The 18,825-nt window shown below is 36.7% G+C and overlaps 1 protein-coding gene across 1 annotated transcript in view; it reads right to left on the bottom strand.

Annotated features, from left to right (window-relative positions):
* LOC149772766 (solute carrier family 2, facilitated glucose transporter member 1-like) overlaps positions 1 to 18,825 on the bottom strand; it is a 61,223-nt gene that overhangs the window by 19,779 nt on the left and 22,619 nt on the right. Inside the window, exons 4-7 of the mRNA XM_089947336.1 lie at positions 18,487 to 18,611; positions 10,402 to 10,572; positions 6,467 to 6,574; positions 5,215 to 5,303 (exon numbers count right to left, since the gene is read on the bottom strand). Coding sequence (XP_089803462.1) covers positions 5,215 to 5,303; positions 6,467 to 6,574; positions 10,402 to 10,572; positions 18,487 to 18,611 — 493 coding nt within the window. The remainder of the gene's footprint in view (positions 1 to 5,214; positions 5,304 to 6,466; positions 6,575 to 10,401; positions 10,573 to 18,486; positions 18,612 to 18,825) is intronic.

Below are 18,825 nucleotides of genomic sequence, written 5' to 3'. Positions count from 1 at the left end.
TCTTCATCTCCTTGTTCTGGAAACGAGAATAATTAGACTTTTTCTCAGCTGTCTTGCTCCACTGTTTTTTAACAAACCGCCATCACATGATACTCACCAGTGAACCTGTTTATGCTATGATGGACCCTCATTAATTGCTTTAAGTGTTCACTCCTTGGCTCTCCACACTACATTCTGCTCTAGACTAAACAAACCGGGACTACACTCAACATTACCTAAATGTAAACAGAAGCGAAAAAAGAAATGTTGTTTCAAAGCCGGCTGGCGTAGAACAGGAAGAATTCCAGTTATCTCCCTTATTTCAGCACAACCATTAAAAAAAATTTGACATTTAATTTAGATAACCTAATTCAAATCCCAATTAATTTGTCAACCTTTGTGTCAACTATCCAAGAAATACCTCTGCGCATGACATATTTTTTGTGACAGAAACATGGCTAAAAACATCAGGAGATGAGCCCAAGTGTGCGGATCTAACACCCACTGCTTACTCCATCAAGTCATTCCCCCGTAATTCTCGCGGAGGTGGAATTGCTGTCATCACAAAGAATTCCATGATAAAACATCTTAACTATACCACAACATTCAATTTCGACCACACATCGTTTGAACTAATCCAAACCACACTCACACTAGAGCAAAAGTCAGTCCATTTTTTCTGCCTATACCGCCCTCCTCCTAGTAGAAAAAACAAGCTGGCTGACTCTCTCTTTTTGGAGCAGTTTCCGAATCTCCTGGACGATGAAAATTCAATAGGTGGCAACCTGATTATTGTTGGAGATTTCAACTTTCACTCTGACTGTCCCGGACACTCAAATACATCAAAACTCATAGATTCTATTAATGTTTTCAACCTCAAAGAGTCAGTTAACCAACCCACCCATAAACATGGTCACATTTTAGACTGGATTCTTCATAGACCTGATGATAACATTCTATGGTCCTCCCTGTTATCCCATGACCTTGCATCAGATCACCTCTGCATTATATGCCATCTTGATGTATCAGTCCCTAACCCTCCACCTTTATCTGCTACTAAGAGAAACCTCTGTATGATAAATAGAACCAAACTAATGCACGACATCCAAGCTAACCTAACAACTTGCTTACCTCCTACCGCAGAACAACTCGATAACTGTCTGCGTTCATTACTTGACAAACATGCTCCAGCTACCAAGTGCAGAAGATCAATTCAAAAGTGTTCTCCATGGTATAGCAGTGTTAGGGACCAGCTTCGCACTGCTAAAAGAGACCACCGTAAAGCTGAGAGGCCCTGGCTTTCTACCAAACTCACTATTCATAAGCAAATCTATGAAGTCGCTAAGAAGAATGTCACAGATATAGTCCATGCAGCGAAATCAGCCCACTACACTACTAAGATGATGGAAAGTTCCAACTGCAAAGAGCACTTCGAGATTACTAACAAGCTAATGTCAAGGAACAAATCAACACCACTTCCAACTACCTTCTCTCCAGTCGACCTTCCGGACATGTTTGTAAATTTCTTCCGTGACAAAGTACAAACCATTAAAGATGAGCTTGACACCACAATTTCAATTGACTCGCTGTCACCATACAGTTGGGATACAGAATTTGAGCGGCAACCATTAGCAGTATTTGAACCTGTCTCTATGGATTTCGTACATACAATCGTGATGAAGAGTGCACCAAAGTCATGTTAACTTGATCAAATTCCAACATCACTGCTGCTTGAGTGCTTAGATCCAGTTTTGCCTTCAATAACTGATGTTATTAATACCTCTCTCTCATCTGGAGAATTCCCATCATTTTTCAAAACTGCCATTGTAAAGCCTCTGCTGAAGAAACCAACACTAGACCATAACGAGTTAAAGAACTACCGCCCAGTTTCTTATCTCCCATTCATTTCAAAAATCTTAGAAAAGGTTGTTCTATCCCAGCTTGTATCTCATCTAAATTCAAATAGTCTTTTCAGCAATGTACAATCTGCATATCGCCCTTGCCACAGTACTGAAACTACTCTTCTAAACGTTGTTAATGACGTTCTCTCTGCATTGGATAGCGGAAAGATTACAGTCCTCACCCTCCTTGATTTGTCTGCAGCATTTGACACAATAGACCATGATATATTACTTCACCGTCTCCAGCATGTACCGGTATTTGGCATTCATGATACAGCCTTACTGTGGTTCAAGTCCTACTTGGTCAACAGGACACAAATTGTACCTGCAAATGGAATACACTCCAGTCCAGTTGATCTATGTTGTGGTGTTCCACAGGGGTCTGTTCTTGGACCAGTTCTCTTCATTCTGTACACTCAGTCACTCTCAAGTGTCATGGATCATCATCCAGTGTCTCACCAATTGTACGCTGATGACACCCAAATATACAAATCTAGCCACCCAACTGAAGTTGATGCTACCATCCAAGGTGTAGAGAGGTGCATTTCTGATGTGAAATCATGGATGACATGTAACAAGCTGCAGATTAATGATGATAAAATTGAGGCCATTCTGATCACAACAAAAAGACTTTCTCATTCACATCCTTTACCTCAAACAATAACTATCAGCAACGCCAACATTAAATTCACACAATCAGTACGAAACCTAGGTGTTACTCTGGACAGTAGTCTCACATTGCACCAACATGTCATGAACATATGCAAGGCTGCATATCTTCAGCTGAGACGCATCAGCTCAATTCGCAAATATCTTTCAGTTGATGCCACTAAAACACTTGTGTGTTCATTAGTACTTTCAAGACTGGACTATTGTAACTCAATTCTGTCTGGTTCATCTCAATATCTACTCCAGAAACTTCAAAACACAGCTGCTCGGATCATACTTAGAGTACCACGATCAGAGCACACCTCCCCGCTGCTCTGTACCCTACACTGGCTATCCATTCGATCCAGAATCAAACACAAAATTTGTTCTCTGTGCTACATTTCACTGCCGGACTCTAGTCCAACATACCTATCTGACCTCACCCATGTGTAAACACCAGCAAGATACTTACGATCCTCTTCTGACAATCGTATATTCATTATTCCCTCTATGAAAACAAAGTCATATGGACAGCGTTCTTTTGCATACCAGGGCCCAGCAACGTGGAATGAATTGCCCACTGAACTTAGACACAAAAACACAGTGATCACATTCAAGAGGGCTCTCAAAACTCACTTATTTCGACTGCAAGAACAAACTTAAAGACCTAATAATGTTTCCTACCTGAAATATTCTCAGCATGTTTTTTTATTTTTTTTAATGTTTTTCTAATTTCATGTTGTTTGTTTCTGTAATAATATTATTATGTTTCTTATCTTATATGTGTTGTCTAATGTTGTAAAGCGCTTAGAGCTTCTAAAGATTAGGCGCTATAGAAAGTCCTCATTATTATTATTATTATTATTATTATTACAACTCTCCGTGAACCAAGCATGTCTTTCACTTGGTTAAATTGCTGTCATTGATTATATCTGTGAATAAACCACTGGTTAATGTTAAATATCTTAATTAAGTTACTTACATAATAATAATTATTTAACAGTGCTTCATTGATTACACGAAATGAAGAGACTTGACATATGACCATGGGCATAGGCTGTTACAAGCCTATCAACTTTTATTGTTGTATCTATTTACTTGAATTAATAGAACAAATGTACTTATCGTAAAAATAAAAAGGGGGCCCTGAGTGGCCATGTGGTCTAAAGCGCTGCCCGTTATGGATCACTGCCATCTCACCTCTGTCTGCGTAGGTTCGAGTCTCGGATTCAGCCAATGTGGGTATGTGAGAAAGCTTGCCAGTAGCTTCTCGAGGGTCGGTGGTTCTTTCCGGGGATATCCTGGGTTCTTCCTCCATTATTAATACTGGCCGCCATGTATAGCCTATCTTGTGCTGAAAAATTGCATTTAAACCCTACAACAACAACAACAAACTTATCGTAAAAATAAAAAGCAGGTCTACTTTCAACTGAAAGAAACAATTCAACAAACACGTCTGCAAATCAGATATCAAAACAATGTTGACACATATAATAATTTCTCACAGAAATGCTCACAGGCATTCCTCAGTTGATTTACACTCGTAACATTTGAACACAAGTGAGCACATTGCATTTATCAAGACTTCACCTGCACATTCATGGCTAGCACATTTTCTTTCATCCACTTATCCAGGAGAAGTGGTTTCAGAAAATTCACTTGTCCCATCTACCTTTCACTCATCCCAAAATTTAAATCGCTTTTCAAGATATGATGATATGAATGCATAGAAAGAACAACAAAAAATAATGTACAACAATTGTTTCTTAAAAGAATTTAATGTTTCAGAAACATTTACATTTTGTTACATCAGATATTTTCAGCTTTAAATTGTTCAGGAATCGTATATGAATTATACATCAGTGCTTCCATCAGCAATAATAGGTAGGAATTAACTGCAATTCAGACATTGTCAGGGATTTTCTGCCCAAGCTGACTAGTGTCATGCATATACCATGCTGCATGGGCTTTGTGAGGTTCAGAACTGTCAAGAGATTTGGCTGGTGCAATCCTGAATCTGTCAGTAAGTGCAAAACATATTTCCTTCCGAATCAATGAATTCAAGCCAGAGATAATTTCAACTCAATGCAGCTAAAAATTTCTCTATCATAGTGGGGTCATATTTGATATTTTTTGCTGTCAGAGTCAAGCTTTTATCTCCGTAGACAAAGAATTACTTTCCTTTACTTTTATTTTAAACATGAGGAGGACTCTAATTTCGCCTGAAAACAAAATATTGAGGGCACAGCTTAAGTAAATTCAGATGGAAAGGGGCTATTTGTTTATAAACAGACATTTCATGTCTGCATACTTTATTTACTTGCTAATAAGTTGAGTCAAACTCCAGAATACACAGGCTTAGATCTGCCATTCCATGAGGTGTCAGTAGATCTGGGTCTATTTAGTTTGTGTGAAGTAATTAGAAGAACATACAATGCAGACCCTAATCTGCTGATGCAATATGTGAAAGTAGATCTGGGTCTATTTAGTCTGCAGATGGATGTTACTTATAAGTAAGTATATACTGTCCATAGCCTTGATGCTTGGAGCCTATCAACACATGTCCAATGACAATTTATATAATTTGTAATTTGTAATTATATTTCTCTTAAGCCAGGTATCTGAAATATCTGACACAATATCTTCACTATTTTTATGATATAAAATTTGACTGACAGCAACCTACCTTTTTTATTCGACTCTGAGCTTCTTTCTCTGAAATCATCTCCTCAATTTCATCACTGACATCAACGGTCTTTCTCAACCACTGCAAAGCTAAATTATAGACCTTGTAGTATTAGCCAAGAAACAATTGTAATAACGTATGTCTTCTGATTTTAAAGACATTCCAACAGCTTCTTAAATCTCTTTGGGAATAAGGATGCAATGTAAGCAAGTCTTTACTTTGTGAATTGTTTGTCTAGATGTACATACGCTAGTATTACTGTATGATCATCTCTACGTGGATCAAGTCTCAGATTCAGCCTATGTGGGTATGTGAGAAAGCTTGCCAGTAGCTTCTTGTGGGTCAGTGGTTCTTTCCGAGGGTTTTCCCGGGTTCTTCCTCCACCATTAATACTGGCCACCCTGTATAGCCTATCATGGTGCTGAAAAATGGCGTTAAACCCTACAACAACAACAACAACCTGAGATAAATATTGAAAATATGGAGGAACCGGAATACACGCATGATCACAAGTTTTGCATGCATCACAATATTCCATGATTTGTCATGATGTGTCACAGATTCTTAAGACTGGGCTAAAGAACTATTATACAATATGTGTTTAATATAAATAAACAATGTATGCAATATGTTGGAACAATGTGTTCAATATGTTGGAACAATGTGTGTAATATATTGGATCAATGTGTGTAATATATTGGTGGTTGTTGTTGTTGTTGTTGTGGGGTTTAACGCCATTTTTCAGCACACGATAGGCCATATATGGCGGCCAGTATTAATGGTGGAGGAAGAACCCGGGAAAACCCCGGAAAGAACCACCGACCCACGAGAAGCTACTGGCATGCTTTCTCACATATCTACATTGGCTGAATCTGAGACTCGAACCGGCGCAGACAGAGGTGAGATGGCAGTGATCCGTAACAGCGAACGCTTTAGACCACTCGGCCACTCTGGGCCCCTGTAATATATTGGAACAATGTGTGGAATATGTTAGAACAATGTGTGGAATATGTTGGAACAATGTGTTCAAAACCTTGGAAAAAAGTGTGCAATATGTTGGAAAATATCTTTAACCCACATGTTGTCTAAAATATACAACAATGCGGTTGAGTGACCATGCAATTCTAGCTATCGAGACTGCTATTCATTAAAATTATATTTGCAACAATGTAGAAAAGGTAGGTGGAATTGGATATTTATCATTATAGTTTTACACAGATGAGGATGAAATAAATAACTGTTTTATCTATACCTTTATCTGCCTCATCTTCCAGGTCTTTAGTTATTAGCAGATATCTGGGACTCTCTGGACAAAAGCTCAGAGTACATAGTTGAAATACTACTGGTATCACAGAAAAACCTGCAAGACAACAACTTCAATTACACAGCTGAAATATCACTAGTATAACAGAAAAACCTGAAATATATGTCATAAGTATATAGTAAAATGGGGACAATTAAGTGAAAAAAGAAACTCGCATAGAGGGATCTTTAAGTGTTTTGGTAGCAAAGAACAGCATGCATGCAGGCATGTTTAAATGCCAAAGAAAGACAAAGTCTCAGCTATAAACTTCACTCATCTGGTCCTTTCTTTAAATATTAAGTAATTAGCCTGAAAATTTAGGTCTGATTCAGTCCACTTGCTATATTTGCAATCATTACTCATCCATCTTTATGTAATATACAGTTAAATCTCTGGACAGGAGTAAATGTGAAGACTTTAGAAATAAATGGATCAGAATACCTTTCAGTAATATGCATATATAAAAAGTAATACAATGCAGCCTTCATTAGTTTAAAAAGGTTCATTCGAATGTAGCATCTTGGCCCTTTTTTTTTCAGAGTTATGGCTGTGCACAAAAACGATAACAATGAGTTATCAATGCCAATTCCAGATGGCATCATAAGAACTATGTCTTACTTTTATTTTTCTGTAAAAGGTGAGCCAAACATTAGGAATTAAAAACAATCATCAAACGAAAGTTTTAATCAATGCATGCATCTTCGAAACAAGATTTCAAAGCAAGGCATAGTAATGGTAGGCAATTTTCCTTGCATAATTGTAGCTCAGATTTACCAGCATTCAGTTTCTACCCAATGATGAAAATGAGTCTACTGTCAAACAAAGGACATGACATTTGTACAACAGTACAATGATGGTCAATATGCAAACATTCTGATATGACCATAATATATATACATTAAAAGCTGTAAGAGTTATAGTCACAAAATTCCATCATACACTGATTAAGGTGAAAGTAAAAAACACACAAAAAACCAGGGCTTGCAATTAGTTGTTCTCTGCTACCCCAAGGCTAGTAAATTTTCTTTTCAAGGCTAGTAAATTTTCTTTCCAAGGCTAGTAAATTTCCTTTCCAAGCCTAGTAAATTTCCTTTCCAAGGCTAGTAAATTTCCTTTCCAAGGTTAGTAAATTTCCTTTCCAAGGCTAGTAAATTTTCTTTCCAAGGCTAGTAAATTTCCTTTCCAAGGCTAGTAAATTTTCTTTCCAAGGCTAGTAAATTTTCTTTCCAAGCCTAGTAAATTTCCTTTCCAAGCCTAGTAAATTTCCTTTCCAAGGCTAGTAAATTTCCTTTCCAAGGCTAGTAAATTTTCTTTCCAAGGCTAGTAAATTTTCTTTCCAAGACTAGTAAATTTTCTTTCCAAGGCTAGTAAATTTTCTTTCCAAGACTAGTAAATTTCCTTTCCAAGGCTAGTAAATTTCCTTTAGGCAGTTTTCATAATTTCAATAGTCAGATGAAGGAACAATGAAGATTAAGAAGGACTAATAAATTTCTCAATTTACTAGTCCTTCTGATTACATAGAAATTTATCTTAAGTTCATCATGTGAATAACTAAGAAAATCTAGAGGCACAACATCTAACAAGTTTCACAGTCATCCTAAAATCTCCAAGACAAAATGTGTTTACTTGATCTAATTTTACAATGAATTACAATGAATTTATTTCCAGGATTAAAAGACAATAATGTTCAACAGTTCTAACAAAAACTACAGGAGCAAAGTGATTTGTTAATTCTTGCATTTTCAGGTGATAACCATTACTTTCATGGCCATCCATCAAAAACTGTCATGCTGATCAGCTTGCCATACACTGCATTAAGCTATAGGGCAAAATGGATGCTACAGGAAAAAAGGGATTTGTTGAAATAATTACATATTTATGTGATGACAGATACTTGCTATCTTGCATGGCTATCCATCACAAATGGAAGGAAAAGTTGTGCTAACAAAATTATTGTCATACTAATTTGAATTTTTGTAAATGTAAGAAACATTTTTTTCTACTCAGCTAGAATTGAAATGAAATTTTAAATTCAATTTTGTTTTATGGTTTTTCTCCAAGGTGTTATACATTTTTGAGGTTAAAGTCACAAAGCAGTTACAAGATTATCTTGAGCTCTTTAGTAACCCAACCATAATCTATCAATGTTTTTAATCCTCTCAAAATTACTTCTGTTCACACAGTAAAAGTCTCATCAACAAATATCAAACAATAAAACAAGATGCCCCTGCTGACAAGATCAAAAGGTAAAATTAGCAACTATATTTAACATCATTAATTTGCATAATTTATATGTACGTACACTTTCTCGACCATTAGGCTAACCTAATGAAAAACAATATGCAAAAAGGTATTTTTAATTTGCAATGTCAGGGTAGAGGCTTTCATCATTGATTCAAAGTTTTATTTTTTTAAATTAGGTTTCGGGGGGGGGGGGGGGCGCTTTTTAAGTCTCTAAATGAAAATGTTAGGTTTTTAGGTCCAATTCTAACATTGTTTCCAGTAAAATGTTTTTTCAATAATACTTATACAATCAAAATACCTTAGAACCACTACTACCTCACAAAGCCAGCCATCCCAGAACAAAACTTCTTTGCTAAAAGGCTAAAGGTTATATGCCCACCAAAGTGGCAGAGTGATCTCCCTTTGAAACTAGGATTGGTGCCAAATCCAGGGACTTCTGCTACTACTGGAGTGGAAGGCATGTTCACTATATGGATGTAACTGCAAGGGGGCTAAGAGGGTGTATTTGCATCACGAGCATTATTAAAGAAACAGTTTACTAGAGAAAAGTGGTTTCTTCTTCAAATACATTGTCGGATCAAGAAAGTCCCGTTAAACAAAAATCACAGTAAGCACATTGTTGTTCCTTTAAAATTTCTTGTGTCCAAAGGAGTGCACATATGAACAAATAATGAGTCCCAGCCATTTTTTGTGCATGCTGGATGCGGTATGCAGGGGTAGATTAATCACTGGGTACTAATAGCAGTACTAAAGTATGGGTACTAATAACAGTACTAATGTATGGGTACTAATAACTACAAAAGTATGGGTACTAATATCAGTACATGTACTAAAGTATGGGTACTTATATCAGTACTAAAGTATGGGTACTAATATCAGCTCTAAAGTATGGGTTCTAATATCAGTACATGTACTAAAGTATGGGTACTAATAACAGCACAAAAGTATGGGTACTAATAACAGTACTAATGTATGGGTACTAATAACAGTACAAAAGTAGGGGTAATAATATCAGTACAAAAGTATGGGTACTAATATCAGACCAGCACCATTTGTAATTCCTACAGGAATGGTGATAAATAAACAATACACTTAAATTTGGGTCAGAAAATCTCTCTGTGCATTAAATTTAGATATTTTACTTATTTCAGGAAGTAGAATATAAAATCCGTTGCAATAGCAACATAGACAATTGATAAAAAATTAAGTATACAAGAATACAAGACTGAAGTCATACAGGTTGGAGAAACATTAGGGTCCCTATGCATTTTTCCCCGTTTTAAGAAAACAGATCATGTGAACATGGTGTATCATTTTAATCAATACCTTTTGATTCCGTCTTGCTTAATCCAAAAGGGGTATACAGTATATTAATTCCAGTACTTTTCTATGAACAGAATATATTAATCCTTAGAATGAAGATGTACATTGTTAACTCTAATGATGGAGGGGGGGGGGAGGTACCCATGAAATGAATTTGTCAAAAAGTTGTAGATGGGCTTGTTATCAGAGAAAGGTTATTTCTATAGTAAATATGTTTTAAAAACAACACGTAGAGGTGGGTGTGAAATAGGGGTATATGCTGTATCACAAAGAATGGAATTATTATTGGTTAAATATGGTACAGGTGAATGACCTACCCACATCAAATTGCCACAAACTAGGTGATCCCAGCACTGCATCCAATCCCAAAACTTGTGATGTCAATACTCCAAAGCAGACGGCAAGCTGATTAAATGTTCCACACATTCCCCGGAGAGAGACGGGTGCAATTTCTGAGAGATACAGGGGGGCGATTCCAGTGCCAATCCCTACAACATCAAAAATACAATTGCAGTAAGTATTCAGAGATTATGTGTGGGATGAATTCATGACCTGTTAATATGAAGAAACTTTTTTAAATGAGTTGAAAATTTTAGTTCAAGTTGGAGGTTTATTCAACAAGCAATTAATATGTACTACTTAAGGCCCCTTTATTTATACTACTATTTATATTATTGGATATGCAATCCCAAGTGCTATTTTCTTAACATATTGCATATTATTATTTGTAGCTTCAAACAATTAAAATGTTTAACTTACAATAAATATATCACCGTGTAACAATTTATTTTGTTCCTGGGCAGTAAGTGTTATTTTCTAATTGCTTATGCCTCAAAAGTATAGAAAATGTCTATTATTCCCCAAAGATTTGCTTTTGTGACCAAGACAGTGATATTTTTAAATTTACTTATTTTTCAGAACATTCCAGATAGATTCAGTGCTGAGTAAACTTGGAGTAACTTCAAGAACTTTTCAATAATATAAATAGTAGTATAAATAAAAGGGGCCTTAAGCCCATCAGTTTTCAGTTTAGTACAAGCTGCCTAAGTGGATACATATCTGCATTTTTCTGAGATGGCATCAAGAGGCTGCAAGCATCCGGCAGATGCATTTTGCTATGTCTGTGGCCAATTTATCAAGGCATATTTTGGCATGCCGGTTGGGGATCAAGACAAACCCTGGACACCTCATTACACATACGAGCACTGCAAAAAAACTCTGGTTGGTAAGATGGACAATTGTTGCTCGGATTTTTTTGTTATAAAATTTGTTAAACATTTTAATGTTATTGAAAAACGTATACATGTATCATTGTGAGAATCACTTACACATTTGTCATGGGTGATATACATGTAGTTTTGTAGGATGGCGAAAAGAGAGCCATGAAGTTCACTATCCCAAGAATCTGTCAGGAACCTACTGACCAATCAAGCAGCTGCTACTTCTACATGGTGGACCCTTCCAAACATCGGACTGGCAAGAATGCACCTGCTATCAAATATGTGGACCTTCCTTCATCCATCGCCCAGGTGCCATACTGTCCTGGGCTCCCTGTACCCACTTACCTAGACTGAGTAGCAGTCTTTAGAAGAGAGCAGCAAGTCAGAGAGCAAGGAAGACATTGTAGATCCAGATGACAATTTCAGAGGTGGAGCTGAAGAAAGAAACCCATACTACCCCAACCAAAAAGACCTCAATGACTTGATTAGAGATCTTGGTCTCACCAAGTTCAATGCCAAGCTTCTGAAGTCTAGGCTCAAGCAGTGGAACTTGTTGGATGTGTGCAAGCTGCAGATCAGAGGAAGCATCACGAACCTTTTTCCAGTTTCTTCACCCTCAAGATGGGTTCTGCTTCTGCCATGATGTGACCAGTCTGTTGGAGGCAATCAGAATCCCCTGTAACCAGCATGAGTGGTGCCTCTTCACTGACAGCTCAACCAGGAGCCTCAAAGCTGTGCTGCTCCATAATGGGAAAGAGTACCCGTCTCTTCCCCTGGCTCACTCTGTGCACCTCAAAGATGATTACAACACCATCAAAACCTTGCTGAATGCCTTGAAGTATGATGAGTATGGCTGGGAGGTCATTGGAGACTTCAAAATGGTGGCATTCCTGATGGGTTTCCAAGGTAGTTTTACCAAGTTTCCCTGCTATCTTTGCCTTTGGGACAGCAGGGACACCAAGGTGCACTACCACAGGTGGGACTGGCCACAGGAGACCGAGGAGAGGAACAACAACATCAAATGGGAGCTACTGGTGGACCCCTGGAAGTTGCTGATGCCACCACTGCACATCAAACTGGGCCTTATGAAACAATTTGTCAGAGATCCAGATAAGGAGTCAGCAGCTTTCAAGTACCTTCAAGACTTTTTCCCAAAGCTGTCTCAGGCAATGGTCAAAGCCAGTGTCTTTGTCGAACCACACATAAAGAAGATACTGGAGTACAATGAATTCTCAAAGAAGCTCATTAATAAGGTGAAAGTGGCTTAAAGCAGGTTTGTTGGTCAGTGGTTTGGGGCTTCATGGGCAATCACAAGGCCAAAATCTATGTGGAGCTGGTTGAGACTCTGGTGAAGTACTATGGTATAATCGTAAATCTCGAAAAACTACTCACTTCTAAATCTTTTGTGGTCATTACTTTACTATAAATACATGTTAATTTTGATTCATATGTTGTTTGTTTTCTGACTTGATGTGAATGAACAGACCCAAATTTGCTCCTTTTCTCATTGGAAATAGGTAAATTTCAAAATATCAATGTCCTGGTCACAAAAGCAAAGTTTGGGGGGAATAATAGCCATTTTCTATACTTTTTAAGCATGAGCAATTATAAAATAACACTTACTACCCAGGAACAAAAATTGTGTTACATAGTATATTACTCAACTGTAAGTGCCTGTTTTCTAATCGAACAGACACAGCTCATGAAAATGGCCGACTACAATAAATAAGGAATATCTACTATGGGACGTGGTAAAGGAAATAAGTGATTTGCATCTACTATCCAACTGTTGCTAAAATAATGCTTTAAATTACAAAAGTGCAAGGACAAGATATACTTTAGCGTATACAAGAACCGATTCCACTTCGTGAGTAAAGCTCACAATGGAAGTCCTTGACCTATAAGACTTATATACATCTGCAAACAAATTCCTAATGTGTGTGTGTGTGTGTGTGTGATTTGGATTTTGAACATAGCTTTAACAATTTTACAGTCATATCGCTATGATGACTGCAGTGTGGCACTTAATAGTGATGTCTAGCACTAGGCATGATACCACAGACATTTTTAGAGTACATTTCTTTCTTCAAATTATTTATCTGATCATCATATATTATAAGTATATCCACTACCATGCAAATTAAAAGTTTATCCACTACCATGCAGGTTCGAGTCTCGGATTCGGCCAATGTGTGTATGTGAGAAAGCTTGCCAGTAGCTTCTCGTGGGTCGGTGGTTCTTTCCAGGGTTTTCCCGGGTTCTTCCTCCACTATTAATACTGGCTGCCATGTATAACCTATTGTGTGCTGAAAAATGGTGTTAAACGCCACAACAACAACTACCATGCAAATTAAGAGTATATCCACTACCATGCAAATTAAGAGTATATCCACTACCTTGCAAATAAAGAGTATATCTACTACCATGCAAATAAGGAGTATATCCACTACCTTGCAAATTAAAGAGTATATCCACTACCTTGCAAATTAAGAGTATATCTACTACCATGCAAATTAAAGAGTATATCCACTACATTGCAAATTAAGAGTATATCTACTACCATGCAAATTAAGAGTATATCCACTACCATGCTAATTAAGAGTATATCCACTACCTTGCAAATTAAAGAGTATATCTACTACCATGCAAATTAAGAGTATATCCACTACCATGCAAATTAAGAGTATATCTACTACCATGCAAATTAAGAGTATATCTACTACCATGCAAATTAAGAGTATATCATCCACTACCATGCAAATTAAGAGTATATCTACTACCATGCAAATTAAGAGTATATCCACTACCATGCAAATTAAGAGTATATCCACTACCATGCAAATTAAGAGTATATCCACTACCATGCAAATTAAGAGTATATCTACTACCATGCAAATTAAGAGTATATCTACTACCATGCAAATTAAGAGTATATCATCCACTACCATGCAAATTAAGAGTATATCCACTACCATGCAAATTATGAGTATATCCACTACCATGCAAATTATGAGTATATCCACTACCATGCAAATTAAGAATATATCCACTACCTTGCAAATTAAGAGTATATCCACTACCTTGCAAATTACTATGCATATCCAACACAGCCCAGCTGAGTAAGTCAATGACCTGCTGCTTCGGGTTTGAATTAGCAAAACAAGTGCTAAATGGTCATTTGTTTGGCTATGTGAAAGACTGACCAGAAGGGTCAACAACCCCTGAATAGAGGGATCTATGACAAATCCTATGGATCATCACTTCTTCTGGAGCAGATGTGTATTCTCTTCTTTGGCTGTAACTGCAGGGAGGATTTGGTAGGGTGCAGGTGACATGCACTACATGCCAATTCTATTTATGTGTTATCATTTTAATGCTATTTAACTTTAAATCTGCACTACTGTGATCATTTTTACGCCATCACTAGTGGCCTGTGCTGTGACTCATTGTGATCATTTTTACGCCATCACTAGTGGCCTGTGCTGTGACTCACTGTGATCATTTTTACGCCATCACTAGTGGCCTGTGCTGTGACTCATTGTGATCATTTTTACGCCATCACTAGTGGCTTCTGCTGTGACTCACTGTGATCATTTTTACGCCATCACTAGTGGCTTCTGCTGTGACTCACTGTGATCATTTTTAAGCCATCACTGGTGGCTTGTGCTGTGACTCATTGTGATCATTTTTAAGCCATCATTGGTGGCTTGTGCTGTGACTCACTGTGATCATTATTGAGCCATCACTGGTGGCTTGTGCTGTGACCCACTGTGATCATTTTTACGACATCACTGGTGACTTGTGCTATGACTCACTGTGATCATTTTTAAGCCATCACTAGTCGCTTGTGCTGTGACTCACAAGTATGGGCATCTCATCACACTCTGATAGAGCACTGTTACGTTTAATTTATGCAAATTTTGATTTATGCCAAAACCTCAGGAACACATCAGTGGTGTATATTGAGCATCACCTGTATTATGATGACTTAAGATCTACTGAAGACACATATTTTACTAAAAAAATTGTACTCTTCTTCATAAATTTTACCTGATCATAACATGTTAGCAGAATAGGTTAAAGGAGTTACATCCCCTTACCATGGAGTTGGCTAAGTCACTGGTATCCTAACATATATGAAGCTGGGATGGTCCTGGCTTTTAAAAGTTGTCGCCAAAACAATTGCCAACCTCAATATTTTGTCGCCAATTTAAAAAAAAATGCAGTGAATATTTTTCCAAGTCTATTAATGTAATAGGCAATGAAAACTGAAAAAAGTTGGGATAGTTCTTACTTTATTGACAACAGGCAATACAGCTATAATATTACAAAATAAATCATTTCATGACTGTTTTGCACTATTAAAATGGTACAGAATGTCACATGATGATCCGTTGTGATTGTAGTAAGCTCAAAAGAAAGTGTTCCTCATGGCCCTGATAATGGCATTTTTACTTTACTAATAGCAGCAATCTTCACTACTTCCATGGTCTTTGCATCCCGAATCACTGTTAGTGCATAGGTATGACTGTTGTCATCTGAAAAAAAAATGCATTATCAAATGTAAAATATCTACTTTCCTGACATCTACAGTGTCTTGCTCATTTTTTAAATAAAAACATCAGGTATTAAGCAAATCTATATTATATATATTATTTTCCATATAATCGTTTTGTAAGGAACTTTCGTTAATGACATTTTAATACTAAAACACTATGATCGTACTTTGCAATGTATGATAAATGACGTATAATGCGACCATCAATTTCATGCATTCAATAATTAAATACCCCCCCTTTTTATGGCTAGCTTTACAAAGTAAATCTCTGTCAACCAGGAGTTCAGAAATTTATTTTTGTCACATTTAACATGCTTTGCTTATAGTGAATTGCTTCCTAAATCCCAATAATGACCACTGAATGCTGTGTAATTTTTCTGGACAAGCAAACTAGGATCTCCATTCTCATCGATGAAACTTACAAGAGTCAACATCTGGCATCAACATACCATAAACATAAGCATTAATTACCACCATTAAATTAAAAGGAGTGAAGAAACATATCACAGAGTATATGTGCCCCCCCACCACCAATTCGGAAAAAATTTGTTACTTAGTCAACATGCATATACTAGTTAACAATAAAGAAATAAGGTGGGATATAAAATGGGGAAATAATTATCACATGTATGGTAGCTTGAGACAACATTTTTGAACTGTGAACATAAATTCACACCCATTTTAGGCATTATTAGTTATAACAAAAAAGGGCAATTAATTGCTGGTGCTTTCACTCACTGTAGAACAGACGGTTTTTTGAAGTATGTCAAAGAGGCTCAAGTCTGACCTTAAGCTATTGTATAGAATATGAAATGGGGGCACGGGGTGGGGGGGGGAAATAATGCACGTCACATGGAGAAACAGCTTGTCCTTTTTGAGAATTTCATGTGTATTGGTCCCGTAAAAACAAAGATTATTTAGTGAAACGATGCTTAAATATGCCACAAAAAATTTCAGATGGTAGGTCCCAATCTGCGTGTTTTCAGATTCAATCTCCCGACTTGGCTTTTGAAAAGATTTATTTTTTGTATGACATGCTAGAATAACTGTACGGTATTAACTGAATTTATTCAAAGACTATTTGAATTCATTGGAAAAATTAATTAATTCTTTCTGTACATTGGTACATTTGAAACTTCAACACAGAAGGGGCATTTTTCATTGGAACATATTCAGATTTCTTGGAACTATTGGAACTGATAGGACGTTTAGGAAATATGCTGTAAGTTAATTTAATTCTTTCACTCCTGTAGTTTGAGAAATAAATTATTTTCAATCATGCAAAACTTTTAGTTTAAGTCCCTGCAGTCGTAACATGTGATTGATGGCAAAAGTAAAAGATCAATGAGCAAAATTAACATATATAACTTACCCTGCCTGGATACCTGTTTGGTGACACACTCCTTCTTCAAAATATATCACAGCCAGTTGTAACTGAATCGATGACTTGTGCCTTGATACATATCTCACAAAACATTTGCTTTAACTTTGTATCGTATTTCAGCCACGGACGCTCAAGTTTACAGCTGTTGAGAAATTTTCTGGAACTTTTGACTCGTTCATCATGATGTGGTGTTGCACTTGAAGCATTACTACCATCACTACATGTAGATGATGTTGGACTGTCAGGTATAACATCAGGTTCAGTGGCTGTGTTGTCTGATCAATTTGCACTAAATCCAAATACTGTTGATTTTATTGACTTACTCATCGGATGAGATGATGAACATGCAATGTCTAACTTACGTTTACCCAAGATTATGTTACACTGTTGACAGTATATAATTCTGATCGAGATTTTTTCCATTTGCTTTGTATTTATACACAGCAATTGGTACTTCGAAGGTAATCAGTTTTCTCTGAAGTTTCAGCAAAACTATTTTATTGGTATATTTATTTAAAAAAACAGAAGGATTAGCCATTGTTCAATTAATTGTAGCTGTTTCTGTTCGCGTCTTCAGAGGATGGTTGATTGTAGGTATAGTCCAGTAGCATGAGTGAGTGTATCACAGCATACAGTACTCAGGCCAGATGTCAACATAAGTGGATTATGATGTAACAATGCACTGTAAAGATGGGTTTCTCACTACAAACAAAGGATTTGTTTATGTAACAGATAGATTCCAGTGCATTGTGTATCCAAGTTTGTGGCTTCCTTTTGTGGTCCCTCTAAATTTCTCCACACCAAATCCATGATTGTATGTACAAATTAAACAGCCAAAAAGGCTGTTGCCCAAAAAATCACCAGATGGTATATTTTGTCACCAACAAGGGAAAAAAAATTGCAATATGTGACATCAGCGAAGCCCAGGATGATCCCTGATGAAGTAACTTAAAGTTTTCTTTGAGTTGTGAGATATGTTCTGTTTTTAAAATGGAACTACACTGAATCTTAATTACCATATATATGCTCACTTATAAGTCAAGTCCAACTTCAAACTGCACAGATCCAGATCTGTAGCATAATGTACTGGGTCTGTACAATATGTTAAGAGAAATCATTAGAATAAGCAACATAGACCCTGGTTTGAAGGCACATTATGGTATGGCAGACAAGGATCTCTGTTCTTTGCAGTTTGACTCAACTTATAAGCGAGTTTATATGGCAATATATGGTGCATTACCTGCACTGAGTCCAATGATGAACCTCCCTAAAATCAGCATTTCATAGGACTTGGCATACTTGGAAGAAAACATGATTAAGGCTCCAACTGTAGTTAGGAGGTTATTTCTCAGCAGTGCCCCTCGTCTGAAAGAAATCAAAGGAGGTAAAATAATTTTTATACAAAGACAAAACTCAAGTGGTATTTATTTTTGTAAAAAGCAAATTGCCTTCTCACATGTATAGATGGTTTACTGACAACAGAATAATATCAATAGATAACAATATTTTAAAAAGCACATAATCTTAAAGAAACATTAATGTAAATTAAAATGATTAATATTAAGCATCTCAAAAGAAA

Source organism: Sinohyriopsis cumingii, unplaced genomic scaffold (genome assembly GCF_028554795.1).
Source record: "Sinohyriopsis cumingii isolate HCF-2022 unplaced genomic scaffold, ASM2855479v2 utg001176l, whole genome shotgun sequence".
Classification (NCBI taxonomy): domain Eukaryota; kingdom Metazoa; phylum Mollusca; class Bivalvia; order Unionida; family Unionidae; genus Sinohyriopsis; species Sinohyriopsis cumingii.
Note: the sequence above shows the minus strand (reverse complement) of the source record. Positions and strands in the feature narration are given on the sequence as shown.